Source organism: Pseudochaenichthys georgianus, chromosome 11 (assembly GCF_902827115.2).
Source record: "Pseudochaenichthys georgianus chromosome 11, fPseGeo1.2, whole genome shotgun sequence".
Taxonomy (NCBI): Eukaryota; Metazoa; Chordata; class Actinopteri; order Perciformes; family Channichthyidae; genus Pseudochaenichthys; species Pseudochaenichthys georgianus.
This window is the reverse complement of record NC_047513.1, coordinates 22152271-22178125: the sequence shown is the minus strand read 5'-3', so window position 1 is coordinate 22178125 and position 25855 is coordinate 22152271. Positions and strand designations below refer to the sequence as shown.

At 40.9% G+C, this 25855-nt stretch overlaps 2 protein-coding genes across 3 annotated transcripts; both read right to left on the bottom strand.

The window, feature by feature from the left end:
- Positions 1-811: 811 nt before the first annotated feature.
- On the bottom strand, positions 812-25222 carry cdca7b (cell division cycle associated 7b). Of its 2 annotated transcripts, none has more exons than XM_034093941.2 (10): positions 25136-25222; positions 9055-9198; positions 8853-8953; positions 7284-7521; positions 7137-7199; positions 5506-5688; positions 3068-3223; positions 2515-2664; positions 1743-1879; positions 812-1222 (listed from the first exon to the last, which is right to left on the bottom strand). In XM_034093941.2, exons 3-10 carry the CDS (start codon positions 8951-8953, stop codon positions 1201-1203), a joined length of 1050 nt encoding a protein of 349 aa, XP_033949832.1. In that variant the 5' UTR covers positions 9055-9198; positions 25136-25222; the 3' UTR covers positions 812-1200. The 2 variants fall into 2 exon arrangements, with proteins under 2 accessions (XP_033949832.1, XP_033949831.1); XM_034093940.1 differs by lacking the exon at positions 25136-25222 and adding an exon at positions 11494-11719.
- LOC117454771 (lactose-binding lectin l-2-like) lies at positions 23672-24169 on the bottom strand. Its single transcript, XM_034093942.1, has one exon. It carries the CDS (start codon positions 24146-24148, stop codon positions 23672-23674), a length of 477 nt encoding a protein of 158 aa, XP_033949833.1. The 5' UTR covers positions 24149-24169.
- Positions 25223-25855: the final 633 nt, after the last annotated feature.

The following is a 25855-nucleotide window of genomic DNA, read 5'->3' as shown; positions in this document are numbered from 1 at the left end:
TCACTGACTGCAAGTTTACAAAGAGCATCACGTAGTAGGCAGCTCACGCATACCTACTACGTGTTACTCCTTACAAAAACACCAAATCTACAACCTCTCTCTGTAGCCTCTGGTATTTCGTGAACATTTTGAGACCAAAGAAAGACGTAATGAACTCTTTAAATATCAGAACAAGGACAGATGTTTGATTGTATTGCAAGACTGACACTATAGATAAAGAAATAAGACATTAGATTAGATACAATTTGTAATGGCCTTACTATATCTCACTCACATTGCATGTCTCATGAAGATCCGGTGACCTCAGACCTCTACCTGCTCATTATGTGAGATCAGCTGACTGGCTCAAGAGCAACAGTTAACCTGACCCTACTCACCTGAGGAGATAACACACACAAACGTTCAGACAACTCCCATGCAGCATAGTGTGTGTGCGCCTCCCCTACTTGTACTATAGATGGATTTCCCTCCAAAAATCTTTAAAAAAAGGTTTATATAGCATATAGCATTTCTGGTAATTGAATAAGTGAAAAGTGTATATGAAGTAACCACATGGTAAAGCCTATTTTTGTACATTCCTACGCAAGTTAAACTACAATCCAAAGTGATATTTCTTTAAAATACTTCTCATCAGACCATATGAGAAATGTGTGTTATAGTATATGTTTGCTATTATTCATTTAAATGGCTAAATTGTGTATCAAGATATGTTATTTATTATTTTGTTACAATATGATTCCATTGAAGACGATAAATGATCATATTCAATTAGAAAATAATTTACATTTTTTATACTTTATTAAAATGTACAGTAGACTAAACGGACAAAAATTCGTAAAGTTACAACTTTTAGAAGATAAGTTGGTATATATATATACACAGTAAAAGGTTCATTTTGCATCTTTTTGCATCTTTAAAATGTTGCATCTTTAAAACTGACAAAATAACCATATCTAAGATATTTACGAGTGAACATCAACAATAGAACTAATCAAATGAAAACATGCAATTCAAACCTGAGAACTGGCTTTCAGAACAGCAGAAACAGGCCTTAATGAGGACATATGAAACATAAACAGTGTATGTGCCTTGACTTAAACGTTTTTGCTTCTCTATTTAGATGAAATCTAAATAAAAAAATGTGCATTGAAATGAGTTCTACGAAACTGTGCAGCTTCTCTTCTCCGATCTCTCTGGACTTTACTTCAGATCCCTCTGAATACTGCGAAGGAGACAAAACAAGACATGAGTTCAGTCTGCGGTAAGGCCTGCAACTGAAGATTATTCCATTCTTGTCTGTCAGCAATGTTTTCAATATTTCTTAATACAAAGAGGGGCAGACAGAAATGAAACAAAAAACGCTTCATGTATTTTATGAGCATATATGCAAACTAACTGACCGATGCTATCTGTAGGTTGTTGTACTTTCACACTCCCTTCTTGAAAGCACCTTAAAGAGCCCTTTCTTCCTTCTTCCATTGTAAACTAAACGTTCTATAAAATATGAAAACATGAATTTGTTTTGTCCAACATGCTCCCCAAAGATACATTTCAATATATACAAATAAGACAAGCTGCACCTCTAGTTCATTCTCAATGCATTAGCACAGACATTACCCAACAGGGATATTACACTTACTGTTCTTAATTAAATTGCTAAAATGTGCACATCATGGCTGTTTCAGGGAGATCCCAGTCAGGTCTGTAACAGTAAACAGTTCAGTGAGAATGAGATTTCGTACCTCTCCAGATACTTGTGGACATTGTCGTGGCCGTTGTAGCGGGCCAATCCCACCAGGATGCCGGTCGCACAGCGGCCATCCTTCTTACGACATAGACTGCAGTTACACATATCTCGGCAGATGGGACACGACCACGTCTAGAGAGAAACATATATATTATGGGTGACCAACACATGTAGTTACTCCTCTACACAAGTGAAGCAATGCTGGGGTTTGTAGGTATATCTGTGGGATATCTTATTTTTCTTTAGACGGTCTTTGCTGTCAAATGCTCACTAACGGCTGTCACGAGAAATGTAAGCTGAAACCAGCATTTCTTCTAAGAAAATGTCTTCATCTAAAAGCCCTTTGGATACTCTATTTAAAAGCTGTAATTTGACATTTCTGTATTTGAAAAATCTATAAGAAAGAACTCGCAAACATTGCAGAATATTAATATTCATGTGTAAAATATATACAATAATATAAATTGTTTAAAGACAGAAATCTTTGAAAGCATGACATCTTATAAAAGCTTGTGTATGATAGTTTTCCTGTTTGCATTCATTATCCCTTCTATAAGACTTTGCGATAGCTTCTAAACAAACTGAAAAGAATAAAATACAAGACAAATTGGTTCTTAATCTGTAACTCACAATGTTTCGTGACATAAACATTTCAGCCACAGGTTTGACAGATGTGAGTTTGTCCCAAAAGACCCCACACTCATCTTAAAATAAAATAATCCCAATTAATAAAAAGTGAATTACAGATGACGTGTATTAGCACTGACCGGGTCGAGCAGCACATCGCATACATCCTCCCCGTATCGGTTCTTCAAGCACGGCCCACAGAACTGACCTTTGGCCCCTACGCAGAAACCACTGCGACACACTGTCTTGGTGTCCAGAGTCTTCTGTCTGCACTGGTGACACGAGCTGCCCTGAAGAACACACACACACACACACACACACACACACACACACACACACACACACACACACACACACACACACACACACACACACACACACACACACACACACACACACACACACACACACACACACACACACACACACACACACACACACCACACACACACACACACACACACACACACACACACACACACACACACACACACACACACACACACACACACACACACACACACACACACACACACACACACACACACACACACACACACACACACACACACACACACACACACACACACACACACACACACACACACAGTGAAAAACCGCACTAACCCAAGAAACCTGACAGTGTAGTTTTTTGCTAAGACAACTGATTAGCTAAAGCCGGATGTGCCTCACATTCTCCTTGTCCCAGATCTTGTCTTTGCTGCGGTATGCTATGTTGTCCAGGTCTTCTTTGGTGATTTCCTCCACTGATCTCACGTCATACTGGCTCTTCCTGGAGCTCTGGCTCCTCCTCCTTTTCTTTTTCTCCCCGACATGTTCCTCGTCCACCTGACCAATCAGGACCGGCAGATTGCAAATTAAAAATACAAATGTTCCCTCCCTTTTAAGTTACAATTTCATTTTTAGACATTTACTCTATAGACTTAAAGGTGGGGTAGGTAAGTTTCAGAAACCGGCTCGAGATACACTTTTTGTTATATTCTATGGAATGCTCTTAACATCCCGATAGCAATGAATATCTGAAGTGCTTTGACAAAAAATCCATAAAAAAATGTCACCTATGGAAGCCGTAGTACTGTAAAAAGTACAACCAATCCGTTTAGCCGGCCCGGCTAAACGGATTGGATTGCCGCCCTGTCTGTCAGCTAGGGCTGCAACAAACGACTAATTTGATAATCGATTAATCTATCGATTAATGAAACGATTAATCGACTATTCGGACTATTACTGTATGCCTTGCACAATTTCTCAAACGCTCTTATTTAGCCATCAACTTTTAGATTTAGCTTGAGGTTGTTTTAGGCATGTGGAAACTAACAATGAAGACAATAAAGATGAATACTTGATTCCAAAATAAATATATTATTGAAATAACTTAAATTGTGAACAAAACTAACATTGCTTTTTATTCAAATTAAATAAATAATATTTCACATCAAAAGAAACAACAGTGTTTTAACAAATCGTATTAAATAATCTGATGACACAACTGTAAATATAAGAATAGCTGAAACTTTAACAAACTAAATAATAATAATATATAATATTTTTATAGCGCCTTTCAGGAAACCCAAGGTCGCTTTACAAGTCGGGTAGGGGGGGGGAGTAGGGGAAAAAAGGCAGACAGGTTAAGGGGGTGGGGGGGGAAGTAGCGGACAAATAAACCTATTAAACTAACTATACAGTGGGGAAAGCCTTGGTAAAAAGGTGCGTTTTGAGGGCTTTTTTGAAAATGTCCAGGGTTGGGGCGCTGCGGATTTCGGAGGGGAGAGAGTTCCAGAGGTTGGGAGATGCCACACTGAAGGCTCTGTCACCAAAAGTCCGCAAATAACTCTGTTACCTCTAATCATTATGTTTGTATAATGTAGTTAGCTCCGTGTGTTGCTGCTAGCATACATAACACCTGACGTGGACACGTTACTGTGGACGGGGCTACAGAGCTGCTAGAAAGACAGTCGAACCCGGTGCATTCCTCCGTCTGGATGTGGAGCACTTTTGCTAAATGTTTAGACAAATAGCTCGTGTTACCGCCCTTACATGCTAAACTCTTATTCCACTTTTGGTAACGAGCATTCTCCACATCGAGGTTGGGTAAAGTTTAACCACCTCGGAGCGCGTTCTCTCCGCCATCTCCCACGTGTGTGTTGCTGCATGTTGCAGCTGCCCGTGTGTAAACTGCCCCGCCCCCTCGCAAGCAGGCGGGGGAGAGAAAGATCGAAAATACATCATAGACGCATTTGTTTGTCTTTTTGCATATTAGAAACGAGTTGGCGACACTAAGACTGCGATATAATGTCTTTGTAGCAATAATACATGACATATCTTTTTTAAATGTCTCCAGTACCGATACAAAGACTAATAAAGTTAGAGCTTAACGGGGTGTAAAACACACGTGATGACGTCACCAACGAATCGACGACTGAATTAGTTGGCAACTAATTTGGTAATCGATTTTAATCGATTAAGTCGATTAGTTGTTGCACCCCTACTGTCAGCCTTCCATCTTCCATCTCGTACAAATGTATCTCGTGCCCTCATTGGGCGTGCCGTCATTGGGCGTGCATTGCAGCAGTACTTCAATGACTCGCCAGCAACAGGCGGCCACTTTCACCAGTCTGCTGACGTCATGTGCGCGTTCATGTGTGTTGGAGGACGTGCTCTGTAAGGAAGTCTGAAGGAAGGGGTGGATTCTTCTCGGTTGTGTACTTTCAAATTTTAGTGCACTCGAGCCGGTTTTTGAAACTTACCTACCCCACCTTTAAGTTGACTAGATAACTAACTGGGGATTGTATTATTGTTTTTTTTTCTCCAAATGTAATAAGTCTTTTTATTTTTTATGAATCTTTTATATGAAATATATAACATGAAACACAAGTTGATTGCCCGTTTATAAATATGCAACCCATGCATCTACTGTATACAGTCTAATTACATTATGGATGACATAATGAAGAAATTCCTAAATAGAGAACTCCCAAATCAAGCAAGGTCCCTTTTGTTATGAACTTCATTGCATTATGCATACATTAAAGCTGGGTGTATTCTGCAGATGTTGTTGAAAATGTGTGGGCTACAACATATCTTTAAATGTAACCCCCTAAATAAAGTACCTCCATCAGTCTCCTGGGGTCTATCGTCCTGGGGCTTCTGCTGGTGAGCGGCTCGCTCTTCTCCTCTACGGCAAAGTTCTCACGGGGACGAGCCTTACGGGACGGGTTCCTCCTTTCTGAGCCCATCTCTGGTTCAAACTTGCGTTTCCTGGGTGTTGCTTTCTCTAGCGCGTGTTTCTTCTTCTGCAGAGACAAAACAAATACAAGGTTTATACATCAGAGCAGTAAAAGAGAAAAAAAAGAAATTGAGGCAACCTCAGAAAAATTAATCTGATCCGTTTCCACAGCACTCCTTAGTTTCAGCAACTGTTAATCATGCAGCTTTGCTTCGAAAAGGTAATTAATAGTATCTTTATAGAATGCCGCAGTGATGCGTCCTAAAACCTGGAAGTAAACTCCTTCCGGTTCCTTCGTCAAAAACGCAATGCAATTTCTCCATAGGATTTTGGAAAATAGCTGGAAATAAGATCTGTGGTTGACACACATTTAAGAGACGGATCACGTTTTGTTCAGTCGGATAATATCCACATGTCTATCCTACTTTTATAATTTTCTAAATCGTAAATCTAATCGCCAGAAGCAAAATGCTAACGTTATGCTATAAACGAACTACAGCAGCTTCAACGTCACGCCAACTTAAGATCCATATTCAAACATACAGATTCAAAATTGTACAAGTTGAAGCGTTTGTTTTAACAGTTTGCAGGAGGCAGGGACTTGCTTTCAAGCAGAACATGGGGAAAAACAAACTTAGCGGGAGTGTTTTACGTGTTCGGTGTAATGACGTAAAACGGCCTCAACAACTTCTGTAGTCCTATTCAGCCACATGTTAACAACCATCGTTTTTCAGACACGAAAACTCTTCAAAAATCACCAATACACTGCTGATGTATTTAATGTCGTAGAACAAAACGTGATCCGTCTCTTCAATGTGTGTCGACCACAGACCTTATTTGGAGCTATTTTCCAAAATCCTATGGAGAAATTAAATTGCTTTTTGTCGAAGAAACCGAACGTGGTAAAAATGCTAACTTACTTCCGGGTTTTAGGACGCGTCACTGTGGCATTCTATTGAATACAATTTAACCAATAAGGGCCTGTTTCCACATGGACCCCTTCTCTGAGCGCCAGTGTCTTTTTTCAATTTCAAAAAGGCGCTATATGGACACTGGCCCCAAGTTGTCAATATTAGTCCATTTCTAGTTATAATAGCCATGCAATTAGTTCTCCTTGATCGCAAACAAACTTAATTTTGGAGCTGTTGCAATTACTTTTTTTGTAATATCTCACGGTAAAAAGGGGGAAAACCTGTAAAGTGAAACCAAAAAAATAATAGGTTATTTTAAACTGGCCTTGGTTTGTGTCTTGCGTTGCTTGGTGTATAGTTCATTGTTGAGTTTTGTGTACTATTTTTACATTACTGACTGCTGTGTCCATATCCATTTTGGGCTAATTGCATTTAAACTACTTAGGAACAACAGCGAGATGCTATCCGATAATCTTTGAAAGGATGTTAACAAGACAACAAAGATTTCTATGTTTACATTTAAAAGTATGGTTGTTTATTTCATGTTTATTAGTACAATGATACTGATGATCAATAATCTTTTATTGTTTGTGCGTATACTTACATGAGGGGTGGTGGGAGGAGTCAGGTCAGCCATGGTGCTGAGGTCAGCAAACAGCTTAGCCAGCTGAACACAACCACAGAGAAGATCATAGGTAAAGGAGATGTAACAAAGTGTGTTTGAATATGGAGCAAACAAAGGCTTAATTACCATGGCTTTGTTTTCCTGGATGTTCTGGTTTCTTTTTTGTAGGCTCTGAGACAGGACCTCCTCTTCGGCTTTCCCCTCCCCCTCCTCCCCCCCCCCTTTCTCACTCTGCAGCTGCTGCCTCAGTGTCATCCTCTGTCTTCCTCTGGCTCTCTGTGAAGAAGGAGTTTCTTTGACTGGCTTGTTGACACTTTTCTCTTGTGGTTCCATTTTTGGGATGGATCGTCTTTTGACAGGAAACCTGGAAATGAAGGATCAATGGAATTGTCATGAATCAGGCCTGTGTATTCCTAAGGTTGTCACAACACAGTTGTCTGTAATTAAAATCTTCAGTCACAGCTTCCTACAACAGTGCAAGGTTAAACATACTTAAAGGTCCCATGTCATGGCCATTTCTACTGATCATAATTCCATTGTTGAGGTCTACTAGAATAGATTTAAATTGAGCAATGTTCCAAACTCACATTGGTTTCTCATACAGCATCTCTGTAAAGTATGTGTATTCACTCTCTGTCCTAAACGGCATGTTGGAGCTCCTGTCCCCCCCCCCTCCTCCCTGTGAGCCCAGTGTACTCTGATTGGTTGGGACGTTGCGAGGCTCGCTGCCCAGTGAGCTGGTTTACTGGTGTGGTTTCCGGGTCGGCGATATAGCGAGACAGCGCGAAACTCATCCTGAGCACACACAAACTCACAGCCGAAGTAAAAACAATAAGTGTGGCTTGATATTGAGTAAGAAAAAGGTTTATAAACGCTGTGAGAATGGGTCTACGGGGAGCATTTCTCCGCGATCCCAACTCATCTATTACCAACCAGGAAGCTTTATGCAAGTCAATGGAACTCCCTGTTGGTTGAAAATGTACGCTAAAGGTTCCCCCCACTGCGTTTGATAGTGACGCCAAGGGATCCTGGTGTGTGAGGAGCTCCGCAGATTGGTCAATTTTGGTTCCGGGAACCGCATGACGTCATGCGGTTCCCGGAAGAAACAAATGGAAAAAGAGAAATCTCCAACGAGGCATTCTGGGGCAGCATAGACCGGTCTTTTCTGTGTTAGAGTTTTACTCACTACAGGGTGTACTTTGAGGGGTTTTGACTCTGCACACCGTTTACATGCATAAAAACCTTCATAACACACAAGGGGACGGGTAATAACCAGAAAAGCATGACATGGGACCTTTAAAAGACATACAATTCAAGAAATAAAATAGTGCAATAAAAAGTACAAGTGACAAAATGGTGCGAGTAAAATGCAGGAATAACCATCTTGTGTATTAGAAGAAAACAACTGGAAGACAGCAATAATTTGACTATATGGCCAATTCACTTTTTTTCATCAACATCACAAATATTAATAATAATAATAGCTTGGATTTATATAGCGCCTTTCATGGGACCCAAGGTCGCTTTACAAAGAAAAACAAGACTAAAAACAAACAAAAACAAAAAGGCAGTCACACAAACAGTCAGACAGGGAATATTTCTGCCTAAACAGGATTTAAGGCCTCATGTGTGACACAAATAGACCAAATAAGCTCATTGTTAGTGGAAGTGGTAACAACAACAAGAGGCACACACCTCAAGGCTACCAAAAGACTATTCCTCTTTGGAGGGCGGGTCTCGTCGTCATCTGAGTAGAAGCCTGTGTCCACTTCGCTGTCCTCTTCTGAGTCCACCATCTAGAGAAACCAGAGACAACATTAAGCCTGGTGCTTTGGCTGAAGTATCGCACACTTTTCCCACCCAAAACAAAAAACAGTCAACAATATGCAATTCCTACCTTGTTCTTTAGCCGTTTGTTAAAAGTTCCTCTTTCCTGCTCTTCCTCATCCTCGCTAAAACCTTCAAACTCCTCCTCACTGTCTGACTGACTGAACAGGAGAGCCAGCTCAGCAGTGATGAACTTGGATTTGAAGCATGGAGCCTGTTGGCAGACAAACCAAGCATCATATTAAACCAGGTTTAGATGGTGTGGAGTTTTTGACATCCAGTTAGGCCAAGGAGCTAATTTTTATAGTAGCTCCCTGTTTTGTTTGGGTCCAGTGTGCACACACAAGACAAGGGACACGGGCGTTATGCTATCAGAATAAGAAAAAGATCACCTGGTAAGGTAGCTTTCCACCTTGGTTAGGGTTGATACTTTAGATTTTATGTATTTATCTTATCGTTTGTATGCATGTGTGTGTATTTACATTCTATACAGGTTTGTCATTTTAAAATATATAACTAACTTGTGTGCTGTCTTTTGTTTGTCAATTAAAATACCATAACTTAAAACACAGGGAAGAAGAAAAATGCAAGCTTCCATCAGATTCCAAAAACTCTGCTTTGTAAATGTTTTATGGTGAAGAAACAGCACTCAATGCATGCGTTAGAACGTACAGATACACGCAATGCTTTAGGTGTTGTAACTACACACTCATTATGGTTCTTGAGAAGAAAACTGTAACTTCTCAGATACAGTTTCAAAATGTACACAAGAGGGAGCACCGTTCCAACCGTGTACATCCATGACTACTGAACTGTCTGCGGTGGGAAGGAACAATGGAGAAGTTCGGCTGTGGCACTGTGAAAACTATGAAGCCGTTTTCATGATTTGACATTGGCAGATGTTAAACTTAACCCAAGAAACGTCCTTATCACATCCGACCTGTGCAGCTTCTCAATGTATATCCAATGACAAAGTGAAGTGCAAAGGAAACAAACACTTAACTTGTACTTTCCGGGGATTGGCTTTACTTCCTCATTGTTCAACAGAACCCCCATGCTGTGTGTTTATTAAATAAATATTAATTACAATTTGGTTTTTTTCTTCTGACCTTTTTAAAACTAAACATGAAAAAAACGTTTTTTTGTTGCTGTAACCTTTCTATATTTGGACAGGCAAACTTGATGAAGGTATCAAATAATGGAAAATACACCACAGCATGATCATTTCATTTAAAAAGTAAGTATTTATGTACAGGTATAAATATATATATATATATATATATATGATACTTTCCACATCAAAGTTATAGACTATATAAAGATCTTATGCATTCAAAAGATTTTACAGCCAAAGTCTAAAATCCAGAAAATAAGTAATGTAATATTTTTCAGTAGCTGGCTTTGTGAACATGTAATTCAAAAATTATCTTTCAAATCAGCATGTCCTTACATTTAGGTAAAGTCAAGACTCATGACGTATCTAGCTGATTGTTTTTTAACTGGTAAAGAGGTCTAGGACCCAAAACACAATACTAGGTCAAGTGTTAACATGTTGTTCTTTTGTGGGCTCTTATAATTACATTGTGCAAGCATTTTACTATGTAAAAGACTGACTTTTAAAGCTTGGAATCTTTGATAAATATGTACACGTGAGACTGTTGTTCAAGTGTACAACAGAGTTATGGCCTTGTCTGATCTATTTGTTTATGTCCCAGCTCCCACTTGTGAACTGTCCTCTAGTCTAAGAAATGTTGACCTCTGACCTTAAAAGACGAGGGCGGCACAGACCCACCTCCTTGATACAATTACCTTTACTTTGAGCATAAGCTAACTGTACTTATATTCAGCCAAAATGCAGGCAGGTGGAAGAAGTACTCAGTGTGTGTTTAGGTAAAAGTAGACTACCAGAGAGCAGGGATACTCTGTTACAAGTCCTGCTTCCAAAATCTTACTTAGTAAAGTAAAAGCACAAACGTATTAGCATCAAAATGTACCTAAAGTACCAACAGTTAAAGTGTTATGCAGAATTGCCCAGGTCCGAGTGAAATATAAATGATACGTTCTAATTATAATCATTATTTTATTTACTTTGTTTGCTGCAGAGTAGCTTGTGAATTGGAATACTCAAGTACAAGTCCTTCAAAATGGTACTTAAGCACAGTACTCTTAGTAACTTTAAATCACTGCCAAAATGTAAACATGAACATTGATGTGATGAAACTCACGTGTAAGCTAGCTGCTGGTCAAACCAGGTACAAAACAAATACAATGCAGGTTTTGGAAATAGACTTTTACACAAAACATAATGGCGGCATGTCAGGGTTACAGAACAGAACTAACTTCAGCAGAAAACCACCCTTTTTCAGAAGATAAAAGTACGTTTCTTTTAAAAAAAAATGGGGCATACTCAGGCCAGGTGAACCGACAGCGTTAACAATGGTGTATAGTTTGAGTATTTGAGTATAACGGGGGGAATAGTTAGATTGACACGAAGTGCTATGCCACTTACCTTTGATGTGAGGGTCATTTTTATTTCAGTTTAAGGCTAATTTCAGTCCAACAGAAATGTATGCCTTGTAACATGAAAAGCAAATGGGTAAGGAGGGTTTAAAAATTAACCGCTGGTGAATTCCTTTCAATACAAAAGTAGGGGTTTTGTTATTGCCCTGCTTATATGTTAGTTTTGAGGTAATTCGAATAATTATAACAAGTGAGACTCCACTTAGCTCTCTGGATTACTGAAAGGTTTTTGGTCTCTTTTGGTTTTCGATGAACATGTAACTGTATGTTAAGTAGTCCCTTTATTTTGTATCACCCCCGAAACTCATAATGGTGCAGTCCGTCCTTTCGCGCGAAAACGGCATATGGGCGTGTTAATCAAGGAGAACATGCCCTAGTTCCCTTCATCCATGGGTTTTACAAAACCCTCCTTTTAAATGTTTCAAGATAACAATTTAAAAACACATTTGACTTCTTATAAAAACGTAGAACCAAATCTAAATATTTTAAATGTTATTATTTGAATTGTTGTATTGTCTCTCTTGTCCCTCAAATGTGTTGTTCAAAAATCTTATTTTGTGTATATTTACCGATATTTACCTAATAATACACCATTACTCATAGTTTGAAGTTATTAATCACATTGCAAATGTTTTTTATTTGTTTTGCAATTCATTCAGGTTTTAAAATCGTGAAAATACTGTGTTTTATTTAGTTTGTAAGAGTGTAATTAGCAATCATTTTTATTGTTTATTTTATCAATCAATGATTTTTCTCAGTTTAGTCAATGAAATGTTCAAAATAGCAACAGGATAGGCTACATAATATAATATAACAATAAACAATTTGGGTTTATTCTGCAGCTTTATGAATGTTTCTACTTACGATAGCACATACAATTTGGTGATGATACTGTAAGTAGGCGTCTTGTAAATTGCGATATCACTGCGTCTGCATTTTAGTTAAGTATCTAAATAGGTATTCCCCCACTGACTTTCATGAAATCTTGACAGGAATTTCGGCAAATAAAATAAAAATAAAAACATTAGTTAGTTACTCCCTTGTGACCTAAGGGCAAAATCATAAAAATGTTCCTAAAAATTGTTCCCGAAATGTTTCCTTAAACTTGTGTGCCAGATGTCATTGTAGCCAGGCTCAGTAACCATAGTCTTCACATGTTGCCTGAAAACTAATTAGAGCAATGAATTCTGGCACATGGAGAAAAAGGTTTTGCATATGAAATTATATTGAATTAATGTGCAATAAGTGAAATTTGAAGGTAAAGGGGACTTTGCAACCATTGGAGCCACGAGGTGTTTCCATTATGCTTAACAAGGAAATAATTGAATCTTTCCCAATAGTAGTCTTCTTTATGGTGGTCTACAGAGGGGCTACAACAGCCCAAAACACACACATTAGAAGAATGCGCTGCACTTCCAAAACAGGGCCACTGTATAGCTCAATTGGTTGAGCTGGGGGCCAATGTAAATGTGCTGCATGTCATCCCGTCTACCAATTTAAATTCTGACAAAAACAAAAAAGGCACTGTTTGTCCGAATATACTCTTTAAAAAACCACACACAAAACTATTCAAATATAAAAACAAATATGTAACAAAACCGACAAAACACATGCAAATGAAGAAAAAACTACACCAACTTGATAACGCATGCACATAATTTAAAGAGCATTCACCAACTTGACGAAACATGTGCAGGGTTTACTAAAAGCGCTGCATAGACAAAAACGCTACAAATACAAATCAGAGCAAATAAAAAAATGCTGCAAGAAGCTCAAAACACAACGGAAAGCAGGGGACACTAAAACGTGATGCACACAGCTGGGACTGAAGCGCACGTTCGGGCGTTTTCCCCTGTCAGCCACCGTACTTTGACGTGACCAGAAAGAAAATGTAAACGTATAAACAATATAACTAGGTGACGGAGGACTTGACCTGAGTATTTCTTAAAAGCCTGGATATTACCCATGATATTACCCAGCTACTTAATATTTGTATCAATTTCCAAGGGCAATTACACAGCACCTGCATCACACCAGGCCTTTTTTTCCTGTTTGTTTCACATCATAATTATCCTCCACTGCTGTTTAGATGTCAGAATCCTGATTGGTAAAATACTCATCAGGATGAATGCAAAATGATAGGGGTTAGCGGCTACATGCCAGCTGGAATCAGTGTGGATGAGACAAAAGCAGCTGTTGACACACTGCAAACATGTTACTCTTTTGGCTTTAAGTTTATGGCTCAGAAGAGAGTGGTTTTACCAATCAGTGGTTCAACCTGCAGCCCATGCAGTCAACATGTCAATGGGACAAATAATTAACCCTAAATTGCTCCCGATTGCATGGCCAACAGTGTGTGAGTATGTGTTAATCTTGTTCCACCTTAGCAGGTCTGTGTATGCATGTTGTTCAACTTGACTTATGTAAAAGTGCTTTCTGGGGTCGCAAGAGTGGAAAAGTGCTATAGAAATGCTGCCAATTTACACTTAGTCTCTATTTATATCTCCTTCCCTGATTCCTTTTTGCTTCCAACCTTTTTTCCTGTTCCTCTCTCACAATAAGATGTCTACCACAACGAAAGGCCCATGATCTCTTAACTGAAGCTGATACTCTAGTTTTGGGTTATTTCGAGAGTTTAAACTTGTAATACTGTTGTCCAGGGTGTGGTCCGCATTAGTCAACAATACACAGAAGGATTGTGGGCACTTTTGTTTCACCCGGTTATTTTCAATCAAATAACAAAGGAAAAACACAAGAAGTTAAGAAATAAAAAATGAACAGTTTATGTTTTAATAATTTGTTTTGTTTCCCAACAAAAACAGATCATTTTATATGAAGTGCATTGAAATCTGAGACACAGGTGATGATAAACATGTCTGTAACCATTCACCATGCTGCCATTTTTTGAGCTTCACGCCATGCTTTTGGTTAACGTTAACCCCTGGAGCGACCAGTATGAATATGTAACATTCATGAAAATAAAGGTTAGACAAAAGGACTTCTGTTCACACACATATACAAGTTTACACATGTGTCCATGCTATCCTGGATATGGAGTCCAGAAGGATAGCATGGACACAAGACTTCATCTTCAAGTCAAGGTAAGACCCCAATTGTAATGAAAATGAGATCTTACTAAGAAAGAACAATCCAATATTTAGATTTTGGGTATCCTTTTGTTGAACGGTCTGTTTAAAATGAATCGAAGCATCAGACTAAAAAAGCTTTTGAAAATAACCGAATATTTCGATTAAGGTCAAAATATAATATTTGTAAATCTAACTCTGAAAGAGTCAGTGCCTCACCAGCCATGAACCTCACCGCACGTCACTGATGGAAAGACACAAGTTCAATACAAGGAATCAAAAAGTTGGTGAGTCAATTTAATCGTATGGCAGTGCTTTAAGGATCAAGGCAAAGAGCTGCACATTTGGGAATCTCTATGAAGAACTAATCAGAGATAGACTGGTCTGTGGTATCAGTAATGACAACTTAAGGAAAGTGCTCCTGAGAGACTGTGATTTAACACTAATCAAGGCTGTTAACATATGTCAGATCCATGAGATGACTGAAGAGCACAATAAAACGCTAGCTATGCCACATCACTCTGCCACAAATGTGGATTCAGTTCAGACTTACCAGAGAGGAACACGAAAATACGACAACAAACGGAAACCTCAGGCAAATGGAGTTAGCTGTATTTCCAACTGCTACAACTGTGAAGGTAGTCATGCAGCAAAGAGGGACAACTGTCCAGCTAATGGTCAACAGTGTCATACCTGCAAAAAGTGGAATCATTTCAAGAAGTGTTGCAAGTCCATACAACAAGCATATAACAGGCAAGGGCCCAGGAGGATAGTTCATCAACTAGAACCTGATCAAGCTGATACAATTACAGATGAAACATTCTATGTAGATGGCGTAACACTGCAAGTAAGTGTTGATGCAACTGATGCACAGATAGAAAAAAATGATGAGGCTTTTGTCACTGTGCACATCAATGATGTAGTTGAGATGAAAGTAGACACTGGTGCGAAGTGCAATGTTATGTCAAAAATGCCATTCAATGTGATAAAAGGAGATGAACAAATACAGACATGTTTTAAATCCACTAATCTTGTTGCATATGGTGGTAGCAAAATCAAAACTGCGGGCGTAGTCAGACTGCAGTGCCATCTAGTGGGAAAAGTCCACACGCTACCATTCTACATTGTAGAAGAGGATGTCCTGCCACTGCTTGGGCTACGAGCGTGCAGACGGATGGGACTAGTTTCATTCAGTGAAGCAGTTCATCAATTAAGCCCCACTGACGATGATTTTTTTCAGTTTAGATCCAAACAGAATACAGTGATCTCTTCTCTGATGAGCTTGGAAAGCTACCTGTGACGTACTCCATGACTCTCGATCCAGATGTAAAACCAGTCGTTCGTCCTGCACATCGCATACCTGTGTCTATGAAAGACAGAGTCAAAGCTGAACTCGACAAGATGCAGGAACTGGGCGTCATCATTCCTGTCTCAGAGCCCACTCATTGGGTGTCCTATGGTAGCCACTAGCAAAAAGGACAAACAAGAAATCAGGATATGCATTAATCCAAGAGACTTGAACACTGCTCTGAAAAGACCACACCATCCTATGCGTACTGTGGAAGAAGTCGCCACACACATGTCAAAAGCAACTATGTTTTCTGTATTAGATGCAAAGAGATCTTTTTGGAAGATTCCACTCGACCATAAGTCTTCCATGTTAACCACTTTCAGCTCCCCTTTTGGTCGTTACAGATTTCTAAGAATGCCATTTGGAATCAATTCTGCCAGGGAGGTGTTCCAGCGCTCCATGGAACAGATTGGATACCCCTGTGAAATCATCGTTGATGATATCATTATTGCAGGTAAAGATGTTGCAGAGCACGACGCCAACCTGAGAAAAGTGCTTAACAGGGTCAGGGAGGTTAATTTAAGGCATAACCCCCTCAAGTGCAAGTTCAGGCTAAGCCAAGTCGGCTATGTCGGCCATGTTTTCACCAGTGAGGGACTCAAAGCAGATCCTTCCAAAACAAGTGCTATTAGTGAGATGCCAGTGCCAGCAGACGTCCCAGCCTTACAAAGATTTCTGGGGATGGTCAACTACCTTGGAAAGTTCATACCAAACTTCAGCCAGCTGTCAGCTCCATTACGGCAGCTCACACATAAAGACACAGAATGGACATGGCATGAACAGCAGCAGAAAGCTTTTGAAGATTTAAAGAAACGCATGTCTTGCCCACCGGTGTTGCTATTCTATGACTGTGACCTGTGACGCTTCACAGTACGGACTCGGTGCAGCGTGTTTGCAGGAAGGAAAACCTGTAGCGTATGCTTCGCGTACGCTAACTGAAACAGAAACCAGATATGCTCAAATCGAAAAAGAGTTGTTGGCAGTGGTCTTTGCATGTTCAAAATGCAATGACTATATCTATGGTAAACCAGTCACTATTGAAACAGACCACCAGCCCCTCGTCACCATACTAAAAAAGCCCATACACACAGCACCTGCAAGACTACAAAGAATGATGCTACGACTACAAAAGTACGACATCACCCTTGGGTACAAATGCGGAAAGCAAATGTTCCTGGCTGACACTTTGTCGCGAGCTCCCCGCAGCTCCACAGTTCAGCAAGATGAAGAAGAGGACAACTTCGACGTGATGACTGTTAACTACATATCTTCTTCTCGCTTAGAAGAGTTAGAGAGGCACACCGCTGAAGACATGACTCTGCAAACACTCAGCACCACTATCAGACACGGGTGGCCCGCTAAACAGCATAATCTTCCACATGCCATTAGACCGTATTTTCCTTTCAGAGACGAACTGATTGTTGAAAATGGAGTCATAATGAAGGGTCACAAAGCAGTTATTCCTCTGTCACTACAGAAAGAATACATCAGCATCATGCACAGAGGACATCCTGGTGAAGAAGCTACAAAGCGGAGAGCACGTGGCATTGTTTTCTGGCCAACTATGACAGACAACATTCACACAGAAATACAGTCATACTCAGTGTGTAACAGCACAAAACCACACTAGCAGAAAGAACCACTCCATCTGCATCCAGTTCCAGACCTGCCGTGGTCAACTGTATAGCAACTGACATCTTTGAGTGGCACAATCAGCAATACTTAGTGCTAGTGGACTCATATTCAGGCTGGTATGAGATAGACATGCTTCGTGACATCACTGCAGCAACAGTCATTGCAAAGCTGAAAAGACACTTCTCAGTTCATGGAGCACCTCACACCCTCATGTCAGACAATGGGAGGCAGTTTACTAGCCAGCGCTTTAAAGACTTTGCTTCACAGTGGGACTTCACTCATATTACCAGCAGCCCTGAGTATCCCCAGTCCAACGGGCTAGCTGAACGGGCTGTGCGCAGTGCTAAGCAGCTCATGGAGAAATCTCATAGAGATGGAACTGATGTTTTTCTTAACCTATTAAACATCAGGAATGTAACACGTGACGCAAAATTAGGATCTCCTGCACAGAGACTGATGTCGAGACAAACACGTACAACACTCCCCAGTCTCGGTGAAGCTGCTTGAGCCAGACATGCGCCATCCACAAGAGGTAAAAGCCCAGCTTCTAAACAAGAGGCTGTATCAAAAACAGTGCTATGATAAGTCAAGCCGACCACTACAACCTTTGATGGAAGGACAGGTTGTTAGGATGCAGACCCCACAAGGTTACAACAGGACTGGAATGATTCAACAGATTTGCAAGGAACCCCGGTCATACGTCGTCCACTCAGACGGGAAGCTGTACAGAAGGAATCGTAGGCACATTCTGCCTGTAGCTGAGCCTGTCCCGTCACATACCTCCACAAGTGACACTGATCATCAGGACACAGGACTTGAGTTTACAGAGTGTAACACACAGGAATCACTGAACAGTGAACACATGAGGGCTGATGTTCACACAGCTAAACTGCTGTCAGACACTCCTGAGAGTGTCTACAGGACACGCTCAGGCCGTGCTATCAAGCCTAATCCCAAATACAGAGACTGAAGCTTTGTCATGTATGCATAAGCATACCACTCTGAGAACAATGTCTCTAAACTGTTAGTTCACACAGTTATGCCATATTGAGACTTAAAGTTTTGTTTCACAGTGCAAATGTATTCTATTTTAGTAATCTACTTTGTTACTGTAGTAATTACTGAGTTAATTGCTACACTCATTCTTTGAGATAGCATCTGTGTTCATCAGTTACTAAATGCACACATAGTTTGATAATGTGTACATTTGCAGCATTCTGTATGTTCTGTATGTGCTCAGTATAACAGTTTTGTTCACTACTGTAGGAAGAGCTAAAGAAAGGGGATGTAGAGTATTCACATTTGGTCTCTTTTGTCCTTCTGCAGGCACCGTACCGGATGTAGGGATCAACAGGCGGGATTCGAGTAGTGTTGTGATAACTGCCATGTGGATGTAATGTTGCTCCGTCACTATTAAGGTCATTAAACCAAGTTCTATGATAAACATGACTCGTTTATGAGAACATCAAACAGTTTCCTTGTTAACAAAGTGAACCATTATGTTGCATATATCACAAACAGGACATTCATACACAGTAAGTGTACATCTGTGTCTTGTGGCCAAAGGCACGTTAACAGAGTAACAGGTGAACAGGGACCTGGTTCAATAAGATGTCATATCTCAGTTGCTAAACACAAGCTATGCCAGATGCACAAACTGAGTGATAAGAATAATAATGGAAATCATTCCATTTGTGATCAAAACCGTATAGTTGGTTTGCTGTTCAGCTTGACTTATGTCAAAGTCATTTGAGGGGTCACGAGAGTGGAACAGTGCTATATAAATGCTGCCAATTTACCATATACACTATTTCTATCTCCTTCCCTCCTTCCTTTCCATGATCTTTGAACTGAAGCTGATACTCTAGTTTTGGGTTATTTGGGGAGTTTAAACTTGTAATACTGTTGTCCAGGGTGTGGTCCGTTTGCATTGGTCAACAATACACAGGATTGTGTCTGGAAGCAAACAGAAATTACTTTGAAAATCATGTATCTGAATGTTTTTGCTCCAAATTTGCCCATGTGAAATAAAACTAACAATTCAAGTTAAAACAAATTTGAATAGTGTAGAGTCGATGAATGGGAGTCAGAGGCGGTGTGTTCAGTATGGAACCCCACACTTTATTATCCATTAATCAAGACAAGGTGAGTACACTTACTACTGCATGCTACTGCATGTCAAGCTAGCATGAATGACCCTCACTAACGGGTCCGAGTTGCAACACAATAATCCCAATGGTGAATTATGTCCTATAACGTGTCACCACACAAGCCCCCCCAGAATTGACCCATAAACAAAGTCAGCATGGCGGGGAGGAACGACAGGTCGACCCCCACGACTACTGAGCTTGGGAGCCGGAAAAACGACCTCTGCATGGGCGTCTCCGGAAGAGGCGAGACCGGAACAACGGGTCTCAATTCAGTGAACGGGATCAAGGCCGGGGCGCCCCCGCCGCGGAGGTCGCACCAGCACCACCGGCTGGTCCAAATCCAGGTGGGCCGCCTTCAACCGGTCCACCGAGACGTGCTCGGCCTTACCACCCAGGTCGACAACAAAGTGTTTCACCCCGTGCTCCAAAACCAAGGAAAGGTTCATCGTAAGGAGGCTGTAGGGGACCCCTGTGCACATCGTGCCGGATGAAGACGTGCTCAGCCGAGCGGAGCACTCACCAGCCCAAGTCCTCACGTCATTTTTTAGCCCCCGCTAGACGAACTTCGTGGCCACCAAGCGCACTGAAGGCTTAACGCCGGGGTGAGACAGGCCGTGCACTGCCTCAAAAACGGAGCGCCTCAAAATGGCGGGAACGACTGGCAGGCCTGTGGAGACGTCGCACAGGAGAGTAACGCCTGCGTCACCGAAAACCTCGTCCTCCAAGCGCAGCCCCAAGATGTCCTCCTTCAGGGCCTGTACGCCGGGGTCCGTGACCTGGTCCGTCGCCATGCGGGTATAGTCCAGGCCCAACTGGACAGCTCCGATGATGACCCTGGAGAGGCCATCTGCGACCAGGTTCGATTTGCCAGCCACGTGCTTAATGTCTGTGGTGAACTCCGAGATGTAAGACAGCTGCCGCTGCTGACGTGCAGACCAAGGCTCCGCCACTTTTGACATGGCAAACGTGAGCGGCTTGTGGTCGACAAACGCCGTAAATTCACGGCCTTCCAGCAAAAAACGGAAGTGCCGCACGGCCAGCCAGAGTCCAAGGAGCTCTCGGTCAAAGGCGTTGTACCCGCGTTCCCTGGGCGTCAGCTGACGAGACCTGGTCTGCTATAAGCAATGTGTTTTTTAATATGGTGTTTTACTAAAAGTTGTAATCGTTTTTAAGCAACTTGTACGTGTTTTGCAGAGTGTATAAGTGCTCATAACCAGCCAAGCAACCCGGGAAACTGGCAATGGACGTTTTTTAACTTTATTTTATTATAGCTTTTATTATTATTTATAACGTCTGTTTTTGTGTTTAATCCATAGAGCTGAGTATGACCGTTTCCCCTCCTGGATTGAGCCAGGAGGATCTATTACTCTGTCAAAGAAAGCCTGATTTTTAACCTTCTTTTAATGTTATATTGAATTGGTGTTTTAGCTGGCAACTATTATGTTGCGTTTATTTTTTTAAAAAGACTACTGTTCTCTAGTACTTTTTGTTTAATTGTCTGTCAATTGTTTTCTTGTGTGCAGTTTGTGTGCAATATAATTGACTAAGTGTTTGTGTTACAGGTTATTCTCCTCTCCCTCTGTGTGGGAACCTTGTCTGCTTTCAGTGTAGGGACTGCACGGTGTGACACTTTAAAAGGGTGAGTAAACTAACTCTCACTGTAATCATTGTGTAGAAGTTGTGCTTTGAGTAGTGCATGCTTTTGTTCTTTTTTATCCCTCACAGATAGCAGGCAGACCGAGTGGACCAGACCTGCCCACCTGAGGAGGGTAAACCCACAATGTAGTAATGTATATTATGTTCACCCTTTATCCGTTGACAGCTGCTGAACATTGACATTTTAACATGTATATTTGTGAAATAAAGCTGCATTCTATTTGGTAATTCATGCCTCTGTTATTGTCCTTGTGAAGGGAAGCCCCACAATCTGCAAAAGAACTTTAGATTTAGATTGAGGGTCCACAGGTTCCTCCATCCCCTTAACAGGAGTTTGTGTTGTCAGCTATTTAAAGCCAAGGGGACCCCAGTCACAGTTGCCACATATGCATCAGAGAGGGTGTTTTCACTGTTGGCCTAATATTATTGGTCAACTGAACTTATCAACACTAAACACAACCACACCTTAACATAAGCAAAACCAGACTACCTGCTCACCTGGAGATGTCACACTAAACCTTCTATACATTTATTTACGAGGAGTAAATTATATCAAATCAAATGTTGGCAGTGCTAAACATTGCCAGACCAAAAACAAATGTTCTCTTACGATCTCCAAAAGATGTGTGTCGGGAGGGATGATGGTCTGTTTTTAAAATATACGCTTTATAGCAAATGAAGACCAAGCTGCCCATCACACCAAAGCTTTGTAAACATTTAATTGAGCCACCACATTACCACAAATAATTCCTAGCTTGGGAAAAATGAAGATGAACATTAGGCCAAGACCATAAGCTTGTGTAAATATATATCACATAAAACATAATGTATTCATTTCAGGGGAGACTTATTGCTTTGTGTCTAATCTTCTTTTCATTCACAACTGATCGTCGCACTGACTTGCTCCTCTGCTGCCCTCCAGTGGCCACAAGGCACAACAAGTGGTCTGTGAAGACCACTGAGACAAATGTAACATTTGTGATATTGGGCTATATAAATAAACATTGATTGATTGATTGAACAGGTACTTTTACATTACAGCATGTAGCTCCAAAGCACACAAGAGTTTCCTTCTGAAAATGCACTTGCACTTTACTAAACCTCTAAACATGGCACATGAACCTGTCGCCTCAACACAAATAAACGATATACAATACAATTAGGAATATAGTACAATACGAGTGCTCTAATAACAGTGAGATGTGTTTATGTGTTGGCATAATGTACAGGGTAATGGTAAAATAATTGCCACAAGGCCTTTCTATGACACTGAATAGGAACAGACCACAGCTCTGATTTAGTAGATCTTGCCGACTAACAATTGCTGTGTTGATTTAAAAACAAATGTTTCTCAGAAGAAAGAGAAATGTTGCCTCATGTTAAAAAAAACATACCTTAACATAAGCAAAAAAGACGGCCTGCTCACCTGGAGATGTCGTACTAAACTTACTATTCATTTTTAACAAGACTAAATGAAGATATTAAAACATGTGCACTGCTAAAGAGTGCCATAAAAGATGTAATCTTCTCTAGCTATCCCCAGGAGATGTTGGTGGGGTGAGATGATGGTCTGTTTTTGAAAGATACTCTTTAATGCAAAAGAGACTAAGCTGCTCATTACACTAAAGATTTCTTAAAAGTTGGTCTTCACTTTTAGATCCTCTTGGACTTTTGGGACATGCATTTATTCTTCTTTGGCATCTCCACACATCCTTAGTGAGGCAATATTTAAAAAGTGTATGATGTGTTTATTGCTCCAGTCCTGCCTGCTGCCTCTGTTTCATACACTCAATTCAAACTTTATTCTTCTTCTCTTAACAGAGGGATTTCTTTTTCATAGGTGATTGGTAAATGCTGCTGTTCCTGTACATTAAGAGACCTTCACATAAGATATGTAGAGTCCTTGAGAATGCAGCAGCTGTTATACCTGTGTTGTTCCAATACTTATCTGATACACGGACGGAAAGATACATTGGAACATGTCGCAATAGTTTGAATGAACCCAAACAAGCGGGTGAAAAAAATCTACAGAACAAAAAGTATGTGACTGATTCTATAATTGCAAATACAAAATGTAGTTACAATGAAAAATGCACATATTTATGTAAACATAGAAACACACTTTTATGTTTTAATATGATTAAGTTTGAAATCCTATTCAATCGAATTACCTGTAAATATATAACATTCATGGAAATGAAGGTTGGTAAAATGACTTCTTTACACACATATAAGTGTACAGTTTCACAGTGGCCTGGTTCAATCAGACATTATGTAACATCTCAGTTGCTAAGTTATTTGCGATCCACAAACTGAGGGATGAGTAATGGAACATATCCAATCGTCCCATTTCTGATTATAGTTGGTGGCGACACAGTGTTGAACTCCTCTAGTATTGTTTGGCTCTCCTGTATGCCAAAAAAATAACTTGGCTGCAGACCCATCAGACCACATCCAGCTTCCTTCTTGGTGGACGTCACTGAGTCCGATCCATGTGTATCCCTCAGCAGGGTCAAAGTTCTTAATCAGTGATGTGACAAACTTTTGTTCCTCTTGACTGTGGATAGACACCAGGTTGGCTCCCTCTGACACACATTGGAGCTCTGCTGCAGCCCAGGTCAAATCTTTGGCGATGTACTTGTAGCAGTGGTTGTTGAAGGAGAACCAGAACATGGGACAGCTGCCACACTTAAGCTTCCCTTGAGGGTCATCTGAAGAAGACACAGCACCCAGAGCCAGACCCAACAGGAAGAGGAACAACAGCATGATGTCTCTCCGTCACAGGAGCAGGATGAAGGGTTGGTTGTCGGTTGAGTTTATTTGAAGCGTTCGATGGGATAGAGACTCTGAAGGAGACAAGTGACTGGCTACCTCCTTTTATATATGCATTGGGGAAAGTGTTTTCACTGTTGGCCTAATATCACTGGTCAACTGAACTGTGCATATTCTGTCTGTTTTACACAACCACACAGTACCTGCACATCGGCTAAAAAAAGACTAACAGCTCAGCTGGAGATGTCTCACGAAATCCATCATTTATTTCAACCAAACCAACAAAAGGTATTAAATAAAACTGTTTGACTGCCAAAGAGTCCCAGAAAAACATGCTTTTCTATAACTATCTGCATGAATGTTGATGGTAAGTTATAACAGTCTGTCGAAGTGTGTTGAAATAAGCATTTTCATGCAAAGAAAAAGACTAACCAGCACATCACACTGAAGACTAAAGGGGGACTCGAGAGGGCACGCCATGGAGTAGACGTGTGAAACACGAGGTCCCACTTTTTTTAACAACTTAAGCTATAATTGGCTTTACATTTGATTGAGTGTTAGTTAATTTAGTATTTGGAGAGTCAACAAAATATTTAACGTTTTATTTTTGGAACATTATTTGGACAAGATGCCCCCAAAACAGCTAAAAACCGGACAGGCTAGCAACGAGGAGGCTAAAGCTACTAGCAAGAGCAGTGTGGATGCTAGCATGCTACAGGCAGGCATTCCGTGAGATTGTCAAGGAAGTTATTCAAGAAGAGAATAACTGTCTCCGTGAAGAGATTAAACGGGCCATCTCTCCGCTAAAAATCGCTCTGGATGAATGCCATGACAAACTACGTGCCCACGAAGAAGGGCTGAACAGCTTTGATGCCCGTTTGCAGGCAATGGAGATGCGTTACGCTAACCTGAACAGTGACTACAAGAAGCTACAGGAGAAGACGGATGACTTGGAAAACAGGGGAAGACGGTGCAACTTACGTATCATAGGAGTGCCAGAGGGTTTGGAGAAGGGAAACCCTACACAGTTTATCGCCGGACTCCTACACGAGGTTCTCGGAGGTCCTAATGGCTTAGAGCAGCCCCCGATCCTGGACAGGGCTCATCGGGCTACAGCTAAGGTTCCTCGAGAGGGGGACAGACCGCGCCCGTTCATCCTTCGGGTTCATTATTTTCAGGAGAAGGAGCGGATTCAGCGCCTGGCCAGGCAGAAGGGACGGCTGGAGTTCCAAGGAAAACAGATCCTCATCTTCCCAGACTACAGCGCCGACCTGAGTAGACGCAGAGCGGCATTCAGCGAAGTGAAAGAACTCCTGCGTAAAGAAGAGGGTGTCCAGTACGGTCTCCTGTATCCAGCTCGTCTTTGGATCTCCTTTAACGGGCAGACGAAGATGTTTGAAAACCCGCAAGCGGCAAAGGACTTTGTCATGGCCAAGTTCCGACCAGCCTGAATGTGAGTTGGAGAGAGGGGAAAAAAGAAGCCAAGTCGAAACTACTCACTAATTATTTCAAGGACCTTATTAACGGTCCTCTGTTTGATTCAGCTGAAGCCTAAGCCCGACGTGAGTCTGTTTACTTATTGGAAACGTTGTAAAGCAGCGACCCGCATTAACGTTTAGTTGTCACATTATTTCCATTCATTGGATTGGATTTAATTACCGGTGTACATTTTTTTTTTTTTTTTTATTCTTTAAAGTGAGG

Excerpts from the sequence above, each read along its gene's own strand:
- LOC117454771 (XM_034093942.1), bottom strand. The coding sequence starts at position 24,148 with ATGCTGTTGTTCCTCTTCCTGTTGGGTCTGGCTCTGGGTGCTGTGTCT.
- cdca7b (XM_034093940.1), bottom strand. Across the intron at positions 3,224-5,505 it reads ACCCCAGGAGACTGATGGAG|GTGGACGAGGAACATGTCGG; the intron begins GTACTTTATTTA and ends CTGATTGGTCAG. Across the intron at positions 1,223-1,742 it reads GTCCACAAGTATCTGGAGAG|TATTCAGAGGGATCTGAAGT; the intron begins GTACGAAATCTC and ends TCTCCTTCGCAG.